At 37.6% G+C, this 10,816-nt stretch overlaps 1 protein-coding gene across 2 annotated transcripts in view; it reads left to right on the forward strand.

Moving 5' to 3' along the window:
* The window catches only part of TRAPPC9 (trafficking protein particle complex 9), a 964,950-nt gene that overhangs the window by 259,885 nt on the left and 694,249 nt on the right, over positions 1–10,816 (forward strand). For both annotated transcript variants that reach the window (XM_027844988.1, XM_027844994.1), the window contains one exon: positions 8,738–8,890. In XM_027844988.1, coding sequence (XP_027700789.1) covers positions 8,738–8,890 — 153 coding nt within the window. The remainder of the gene's footprint in view (positions 1–8,737; positions 8,891–10,816) is intronic.

Here is a 10,816-nt window from a genome sequence, read left to right on the forward strand (position 1 = left end):
TATTTAGGAGTCTACTTACCCACACAAACCCAGGAACTATATGAACACAATTACAAAACACTTCCCTCAGAAATAAAGTCAAATCTAAATAATTGGAAAAACATCAGTTGCTCATGGGTAGGCTGAGCTAATATAATAAAAATGACAATTATACTTAAGCTAATTTACTTATTCAGTGCCATACCAATCAAAGTACCAAAAATTTATTTTATAGGGCTAGAAAAAATAAGAAGAAGATTCACTTGGAATAACAAAAGGTCTTCATTTTTTAAAAGTCACATCTGTCGTGGACGAAGTATGATTTCTTTGGTACTACGTTTTAACTAGGGGAAAACTGTAGTTTTTTTTTTTTGCATGTAAAATGAGAGAATTGGATTACATGACCCATAAGGTCCCTTCTAGCTCTAAATCTATGATTTATTTCTCTTGATCATGTAGTAATTCTTCTTTCTCTTGATTGCTTTGGTTTAACCTTTTAGGTGAAAACCAAACACTTCCATAATGGTAATTCAGAATTTCTTTTGGTATATAAGTTTGGGCAGGTCACTTCCCCTCTTACAGATTTTAGGTTGAAAAGGGCCTCAGAAGATATTTAGCCTAACCGTTAAATGAAACATGAGATCTGTTCTACAGTATCCTGCATGAGAGGCTATCCTATCTTTAGTTGAAAATCACCAGTGAGATAGACCTTACTTTTCCTTTTTCTATTCTACTTTTAGACAGCTCTAATTGTTAGGAAGATTTTTCTTATGTTAAGCTAAAATCTTAATTTCAGCAATTTCCACCCATTTATCCTAGTTCTATCCTTTGGAGACATCTGAGTACATTATTTTTCCATGTGACAGGCTTTTAAAAAGTTGACTGTCACATGTCTTCTCTTTTCGTACAAACACTCCCATTTACTTCCTTTGATTCCCATGTGGTATCATTTCTCACCCTCCCATTGTCCTGGGCACCTTCTCAGTATCCTTCCTAAAATGTGACTCTAAAACTGGAACATGATACTCTTTGGTTCCCAGGTTCCTCATCTAAAAAATGAGAGGGTTGAATTAGATGATCTCTAAGGCCCTGCCAGCCCTAACATACTGATTTCTTTGTTAATTTTGTATTTAAGCAGTTGTAATGATGTAATTGTAGTTGAAATGTATTTAAAGTTGCTTATATTTTGGGGAGGAATTGTAGGGGTGGTATCTTACTTGTTATGTGTCCCTGGCAGTCAAATCTAAACAATCGCTGATATTTTTTCATTTCAGTCCTTCATTAAAAAATAACTGCTGTCTGAATCTATTTGTTTAAGGTTGATTTAGCCTTGGGCATCATTCAGTAGTAGCAGGCACTAGTGAATCCTGGAGAACATCTAATAGTTCATTTAAATATAGTTGATCTCACAGTTGAAACACTTCTTTTCTGAAATGAAAAACAATTTAAACAAACAGGAACATTGCTGAAATTATACTCTTTGATGTTGATTCTTTTCTTTTTGAGACATCCTTTTGCAGAGCAAAGAGTGCAGGATTTGGGGATCAGAAGACCTGGTTCATATTCCAACTCTCCCGTGTACTAGGCTGTATGATGATGGGCAATTCATTCAGTATTTTGGGATCTCAGCCCCCTCTTTTGTAAATGAGAAGGTTGAACTCTGTGATCTCTATAGTACCCTTTACCTCTAAATCCTAAAATGTGTCTCATTTGAACTCAGAATGGTCCAGATTTGCTTGGTGAGTCATTCATTTGTACAAGATATAAGTCTGGTAGTCGAAGAGGTGCCTTTCAGTTTCTTTCATTAAGTAGATGCTTAGCATATGTTGGCTGAATTAAGCAGAATTTCTTCTTTCTTGCCCCTAGGACTGTGATTTCCAAGTCCTGCCCACCTACTGCATCTCTTATATGCCAACTTGGTGTTCTCTCCATTATTTTAGGGAGCATGTGTGATGACTCATAGAATTATCAAAACAAAGTGATATTCTAAAATATGCATATTCCTTATGATATGTTTCTGTTCAGCACTCAGTTTCCTTTCAGTGGATATCAGTTCTCTTATAATTGTTATGGTCATAAGTTTATTGTAGATAAATGCTTTACACCTGGTGGGCACTTAATTGTTTGGTTTTTTTTAATTTAATTGAACTGACTTAAATTTTTCAAAGACTAGGAGAAGATCAAAGTAAGGTAAGCTAGTGAAGAGACCAATCATAGTGAATGCTCTATATGCTCTAGAGTCTATGGTCTAGAATGGTCTAGAGTCTATGCTCTAGACCAGATGTTTTCCTTTCCTTTTTCTTGAAGTAAAATGTATGCTAGTTTATAGCCATTGGAGCATTCTAATGGATGTGCTCCTGAGAGAATTAAAAAAAAAATTTTTAGGATAGTAACATTGGGAGTGGAAATTGTAGATATTATTATTATTGTAACTTTTATTGTTCGGTGTCATATCAAAAAAGAAATGTAGTAAAATTTGCTAACTGTGAATGTAGGATAGGAAGGAATGTAATGTACTGGATATCCTCCACTGGATTTGGAGTCAGGAGAGAAGTAGGTTCAAATCTACCTCTAACAAGGACAAGTCATCTAATCTCTGCCTCAGCTTCCTCCTTTGTCAAGTGGGAAGGAAATAAAAATTCATTAAGTACTTGTGTGCCAGACACCCTTTACAAATATTACCACATCTTGTCCTCATAACAACCCTGGGAGGTAGGTGCCCTTATTATCTCCATTTTACAGTTGAGGAAACTGAGGCAAACAGAGGGAAAGTGACTTGCCCAGGGTCATATAACTAGTCAGTGTCTGAGGCTACATTTGAATTCAGGTTGTCCCCACTCTAGGCACAGTGCTCTGAGTCACTTAACTGGTTCTCGGGATGATACCTGTAATACCTAATAGGTTTGTGAGGAAAACAGTTTAAGGTTTGCAAAGCATTTTACAAATGTGAATTATTACTGATATGAATTATTTCACATTTGAAATGGACCTCAGGTATTGTTAAATCCAACCCCTTCATTTTACTTATGGGAAAACTGGGGCCACAGGAGTTAAGTGACTTTCTTTAAATCACATGAATTGTTAGAGGTAGAACTCATGTCCTCCTGAATCACTTGTCTGTTGCCTTCCTACTATATTTAATAGCTCCTTTCACTTGATGTCATATACAGTATTTCTTGTTAGCAGCTGGAGAAATTCCTTCACGTTTTGTTTCTTCCTTTAACATTCCTTCCCATTCCCCAGCTTCTTATTTGTCCATGGGGGTATATGTATATATATAGATAAATCATCCAAGAACGACCAAATATCTTTTATTAAGTACAAGCAGTCACATAGTGGCAGTGTTAGCAGAAGTAGTCCAGTGGGTAGAGTCTTGTGTCAGAGGGGACCTTTGCTGTGCACTGGTCTAAGCCCGCTGCTCTTGGCATCAGTGCCTTATGATAAGGCTTGACTAGTGTTAACTTAACAGATGGATAGATAGTTTAGGAAAACCAAACTCAGTATGTACTTCCACTGTTTCTGGGGAAGGCCGAACTCCCAGGGATAATTGTCCAAACATTTTTATGTCCTGAGTTCATGTAGTCTGGCATCCATTTATCTCAATCTTGCATTAACTTGTTTGGTGATTAGGTGATGGAGTGAAAAGCTATATTTCATTAGATTAGAGGTAATGTTACATGCTCACAACTTTTACCGTTAAATCAGCAAATGCATGAGAATAATAATTCCTTCCATATCTAATGTGCTTTAAGTTTTACAAATCATTCTCGTAACCCTTAGAGCTGGATGATGCAAGTTTTACCATTCTCCATTCATAGAATAAGAATCTGAGTTTGAGATATGTGAAGTGATTTGTTTATAATTAGGCATAATTTAGCAGAACTTGGATTAGAACTAAGATCTTTGGCTCTAAGACCATTGTTTCCACTGTATAATTTTGTATAGATTTTGGAGGCACTAAGAAGTAGTTAGTGATGCTGTGTGCCTGTAGTAAATAATTATAGGAAAGGTTTAGTCTCTACCACTTACTTAAAATGTGATGGGATAAACAGACCATCTGTGTATGATGAAGTACAATACATTTAATTGCATGTATAAACCCAGAGAGGTGTGGTCAAAAGAATGATGGTCTTGTGAGACCTGGATTTGAGTCTTCTCTGACAATTGCTAGCTATGTGACCTTGGGAAAATCACATAGCCTCTCTAGGCCTCAGTTTTTTCATCTACAAAATAGGTATAATAATCATTGTACTCACCTTATGTAGTAGATGGGTAATCAATCAACAAGCATCTATCAAACACCTATAATGTGCCAGTCACTATACTCAGGTGCTGTCGATACAAGTACAAGAAATGACACAATCTTTACTCTCAAGGAGCTTATATATTCAAGGCAGAATACTTTTTAAGCTATAACACACTATATAAATTTGAATTAGTCATTATCATATTAAAATATGAATTTGAAAAATTAGTTGCTTGAGTGTAAGATTGTTGAGACCTAGCTTAGTCAAAGTCCACATGAAAAAGATCTAAAGACTTTAGTTACCATTAGGCTTGATGTGAGACATCAGTGTGATAAGGATGATTAAAAAAAAAAAGGAAATGCAAATTTTTTTAACTAAGATATATATGTGTGTATTACATACACACACATATATTCCATATTTTGGGAAAAAATATAATCCTACTGTGCTCTGCCCTGGCCAGACCATATTTAGTATTGTGTTGTGTTCTATATGTCACAGTTTGGATGAAGTTGACAGACTAGAGCCTTCTTAGAGCAGAGTTACTAGAATAAGGGGTTAGGAAATGTCATATTAGGATTCTCTCCTTTACTCAAGTTGGATAAAGAGGCAGCCTTTCTTCTCATCAAGGCCAACGTCTCTACATGTATCCATTCCCTCCCATTTTCTCTACCGTATCACTCTTGCAACCATTTCATTCCTTCCCCTCTAATTTTTAGTCCCTCCCTATTGACTGTTTTATTTTGTGCTGCCTAAAAACGTGCCCATATCTCTTCCAGCCTTAAAAAACCTTTACTGAACGAACTATCTATTTAAGGTGTTGTCAGTGTTACCAGTTGATAACCAAGTATTTATTAAGCATGTACTGTGTATCAGGATGATGCTATATTTATCCTCCTTTTCAAAACTGGCAAAAGTTGTCTACCATTGATACCTGTATGTCTCTAAGTCCTTTCTCAATCCATCATTTTCTGGCTTCTTACTTCTCATTCAACTGACATTGATTTCTCCAAAGTTACCAATGATCATTTAATTGCAAAACCTGGTAATCTCTTCTTGGTCCTCATCTTTTTTGCCTTGACACTATTGACCACTCTTTACTCAAGGATACTCTCTACCCTTTTCTGACTACTCCCTCTTGGTTTCTCTCTTATCTGTCTTACTGCTTTTTCTCAGTCTTCTTCACTGAATATCTATCCACATGCCACCCCCTAAAGTATGTAGACCACAGAATTCTGTTCTGGGCCTGCTTGTTTTCCCTCCCTAACACTCTCTTGGTGTCCTCGTCAGCTTACATGGGTTCAGTTATCGTCTCTATGCAGATGACTCCCTCATCTATATGTCTCTACATAGTCTCCCAATCTTTAGTCCAATATCCCAATCTGCTTATTGAATATTTCAAACTGGAATGCGTTGTAGACATCTGAAATTAAACATGTTAAAAATAGAGTTAATTTATTTTTCCCCAAACCTCCTTCTCTTCTAGACTCCCTCATTTCTGTTGAGGGCACTACCATCATTCCAAGGACCCAGGTTAGCAACCTCAAAACCATCCTTAATTCCTCGTTCTCCTTCACATAGCGAATTAGTTGCCAAGTGTTATTTATTTGTCATCAACAACATCTCTCATATCCTTCTGATTCCCTGTGTTTACATGTCTGACTCTCATTGGCTCCTGCTCAGACATTGGAATAGCTTTTGAATTGTGTTTTCTTCACTCCAATCTGTCCCCCACACAGCTAGGTGCCAGTTATTTTCCTGAATCACAAGTCCAACCATGTTACTTTGTTCAGTAAACTTCAGTGACTTTCTGTTGTGTCTAAGAGGAAATACAAAGTCCTCTGTTTGATATTGAAAGCTCTTCCCAACCTAACCCTTTCATACTTTTCTAGTCTTCTTATATTCGTTCCCTCCTATGGACTCTGTGATTAAGCTATTCTTATTCTTGCGTAATGTAAATGGATCATTCGGCAGACTTCCTTCTCTCTCCCAGGGTTCTGAGTGGCCCCACCCCCTCGTCCGCTGGGCAGAGAGTCTTCAATGCCTGGAGCAGAGGACCCTTGGTGTGGGGCTGTGCTGCTGCAGCTGCTGCACTGTCTCCCAAATCTGTGCCTTTACTCTGGTTGTCCTCCATGCTTGGAATGTTCTTCTTCACCTGTTACCTCTGCTGGCTACTTTTAAGACTCAGCTCAGATCACACTTTCTGTAGGAAGTCTTTCCTGGGTCCCTCAGCTACTATCATCTTCCATCTGAGATTGCCTTCCTCCTGTATAGATCTTGAATATATTTAGTTATTTACATGTACCCCTCGTCATAATGTGACCTCCTGGAGAACAGTAACAGTGGCTTTGCTTTTCTTTATGTCACTGGTGCCTAACATAGTGCCCAGTACAAAGTAAGTGCTTAATAAGTGCTTGCTGATTGGCCAAAGATAGTGCTGTCCTTTCTCACCTCTGCCTCTTGGGGTACTTACCTTCCCTCAAGACTTAACTCAAATGCCACCTTCTACAAGGGGCCTTTCCTGTTTCTCCCATCTCATATCTTCTCTTCTAAGTTTATCTAGTATGGACTCTATATGTATCTTGTTATGTACTGATTCATGTCCATGCTATCTTCCTGTGGGAATGTAAACTTCTTGAGTATATGGGCTGTTTTTACTTTTCCTTTATAATCCCAGCCCTTAGCACAACAAGTACACACACACAACACAAAACACACAACACACACACACAAATATGTATACACATATATACATACACATATATACACATACGTATATATACATATATGTGTGTATACGTATACACATATATATATGTATAAATATAAATAATTGTTGATTGATTTCTGCCTCCATTTCATTAATTAGGCTGGTCCCTATGCCTGCAATACCCTCCTCCACTTTATTTATTGGATTCCTACCATTTACCTTCTCCTTCCATGAGTTTCTGTTCCTTTCTTCCCACCCCCCTCCCTGTTTGGTAAAGACTTTCCTCTTCTTGGAGCTCAGGTAGCACTGTGTTTGAATTTTTCTTAGATTTTCATGAAATGGTTTGTAGCATAGTTGTTTGTGTACTGGGACCACATTTTATCTAAACTCTGTATCTTCCCAAGTGCCTAGCATGGTGCTGTGCACATTGTAGGTACTTCATAAATGACTGCTGAATAAATGAATGAATGAAATAACCTTTTTATTCATTGACTCAGAATCTTAAAAGTTAGAAGCTCAGTTATGCTTCAAACTCCCACTCACATACTGACCTGCCTTTAAAAATGTTTATACCTTTTTTGTTATCACCTACATTTCCCAATATATCCTTTCCCATTTTCTTTCCCCCTCTGCCTCCCATAGAGGCATCCCACATTACAGAGAGAGGGACAGAGAAAGGCAGAGAGAGACAGAGAGAGACACAGAGAGAAACAGTTTTAGTAAACTGGCCAACACATTGAAAGTGACACTGTACTTGAAGACCTCCCCCAAGGGAGAATTCACTACTTCTAGAAGCAGCCCATTCCTGTTTTGGATGTATTTGTTTGAAATCTTTTTCTTACTTGAAGCCTGGATCTCAAGCTTGAAGACTTCCGGTTACAGACTGGGCAGTTCGTTCCATTCATGAGAATCATAGCATCTCAGAATTGGAAGGGATCTTAGGCGTTGTTCCTACAATTTCATATAAGAATATTAATTACTTCCACAACATTTGTAAGAAGTTATAGAATCACAGATTTTTTGAGTTAAAAGAAACTTTAGTGGCCATTTAGTTTAGCCCAATAACAATCCCTTCTAAAAAAATACGTACCCAACAAGGGATCAGTCATATAACTCTTTCTTGGAAATCTCCAATGAGGGAGAATCCACATCCTCCCAAGGCAGTCCATTCCACTTTTGAATGACTCTTTTTGTTAGGAAGTTTCTTCCTCAAGCCTAAGCTCTTTCCAACTTTTACTCATTGCTACTAGTTCTGACCTGTGGGTGCAAATGGAAAAATAAAAATCCCTCTTCTAGTTGATGGCCCTTCACATACTTTAAGACAGCTTTCATTCTCCCCTTAAGTTTTTCTCTAGCATCTGCTTGAAGACCTCCAGGGATGACTCATTACATACAGAGGTAGCTCATTCCATTGTTGAATGTCCCTCTTTGTTAAAAATATTTTTTTCTTAGATTATTTGTTTGCTTATTTTTAATGTCTCCTTGTTGTTTCTAGCTCTCCCTTAAATTCTGTTGGGTATCGTCTACTTTTCCAAGCACTTGGGACTATCACTTTTAAATTTTTCTTCCTGTTCCTCCCTGACAATCATAAGTTTATTAAGGGCAGGGATTCTGTAATATGTTTCATCTCTGTATCTCTAGTGCCCAGCATAGTGTCTGAAATATATGTGATACTTAATAAATGATTGTTAAATTGAGTTGGACTTCCCGGTGTATAAAATAACCTTTCATTTTACTTGGTCATTGTTAAACAGTGACACATTTCCTCCCTAAAATTATCATGTATACTTTACTTTTCTAGAAAAGCTGTATGGTGACTTTTTGAGTTGGAAACTCGAAGAAACACTCTCTCAGTTTCCCTTACAACCGGGAAAGACAGCAACATTCACTGTAAATATCAAAGTAAAATTGGATTTCTCCTGTCAAGAGAATCTCCTGCAAGATCTCAATGATGGTAAGTCTCCTTTCCCCGTTTTACTTCAGTTAATTCATAAGCATTTATTAAAGTCTGTTACATTGCTAGACACTGTGCAAAGACAGACATTATTGTCGAAGAGGAGTCAGTCAGTATGCAGAGGGCCTTCTTCCAGTTTTCTTCATAGTACGTGGATACCAAGAGGAGCATACTCCTTATGTCCACCAGCAGTTTTTTGGTCTTGCAGTCTGAGCCATCTTTTTTTTTTGCTCTTTTCTCTTCTGGTCACACATTTCTCTGCTATCCTTCACCTCATTGCTCCTCCATAATTCCTGGTTTGTAATTTGCTGTAGCTTGACCAAGCTTACTAGGTTGCTCTCCATTGTCCTCTGGATGGGGCATACATCATCACTAGAAGAATACTGATGTTAAAAAATGGGCATTTGTTCCAAAGTGAATTTTGGAGTTATTAAAAGAACTGTTCAATTTCCCAACCTTATCTTTCTATTCAATCCAGAGTCCAGTTGATTGTCCATTTACAATATCTGTCACAGAGATAGGTAGTTATGAATGAGCTCATAGGTTGTCTACCTACATGTCAAAATCATACCAAATACCTTGAAAAATGAAGCAGAGGTAACTTTGTTCAGTGACCCTCTGATTATTATCAGGCAGAGATTAAGACAGGGAGTTGTATGCTCACAAAAGATGTTTGTCTCTGTCATGGAGGAGGCCCAGTACGGAGTCTAAGGAAAAGAGGGAGTCCTTAAAGATGGTGAGGTTCTCTAGATGCTGTCATCTGCAGGTGACATTTTACTGATTGCATCGGGTCCCCTATTATTACAGGTCCACGATCATCCAGATGAGCTTGTTTGACTATCCATATAGGAAAAGAAAGTGGAAAATAAATACCAATTTTCTATTTTTCATTAATTAATATTAATTTATTATCATATCAATTTATTATTATATCAAGTAATTAATTGATTGATTTCTCTTTTTTATTACTTAAGAGTTTCCTAGGTCAGAGGACCTGAGCTTGAATCCCAGTTCTGCTTCATGCCACCTTTGTGACCTTGGGCATGTCATTTACCCTTTCTAGGCCTCAGGTTCCTTATGTGTAAAATGAGGGACTTGGACTAGATGACCTCAGAGTGTGTCTAATTTGTGACCATAATGTTTCCATTGTAAAGATGACAAAACTGTGGCTCAGAAAGAATGAGTTACTTGCCCACTGTCATTTGGCTAGTAAGTGACAGAGACGAACTCCAACTCTGGTCTGTTTAGTCTTATTATGAAAGAACACCTTGTTTTAATTAAAAAAAACTTAATTAAAAAGGTTTTAAATAAAAAAAATTAAGTAAGAGGATATAAGTTTAAATTCTATCTGTGCTTCTTTCTTTGGCAAATTACTTCTCTGGGCCTCAGTTTTGTAAAATGAGATTACTAGATTAGATCATCTTTAACATCCCTCCTGGCTCAAAATCATTTTATGCTTTGAGGGTGATAAGTGGACAGCCACACCGTTGCCAAGTTCGGCGATGTCACCCTCCTACTCAGTAAACTCCAGTGGCTCCCTTTCACCTCCAGGATCAAATGCAAAAGCCTCTGCTTGGCATACAGAGCTCTTCGTGACTTAGTCCTTTCCTATCTTTCCAGTCTTCTTATACCTTACTCCCCACCACATACTCCTCAGCTACCTGGCTGTTTGATGAATTCAATACTCCATCTCTTAGCTCTGGGCATTTTCTCTGGTTGTCCTCCATGTCTGGAATGCTTTCCTTCCTCATCTCTGTCTACTGGCTTTCCTGGCTTCAAATTCTAATAAAAATCCCAGTTTCTGCAGGAAACCTTTTCTAACCTCTTAATTCTGGTGCCTTCCATCTGTGAATTATTTCCTATTCATCTTATATATAGCGTGTGTGTGTGTGTGTGTGTGTGTGTGTGTGTGTGTGTGTGTGTGTG

This window comes from Vombatus ursinus, unplaced genomic scaffold (assembly GCF_900497805.2).
Source record: "Vombatus ursinus unplaced genomic scaffold, bare-nosed wombat genome assembly UNPS02005236.1, whole genome shotgun sequence".
Taxonomy (NCBI): Eukaryota; Metazoa; Chordata; class Mammalia; order Diprotodontia; family Vombatidae; genus Vombatus; species Vombatus ursinus.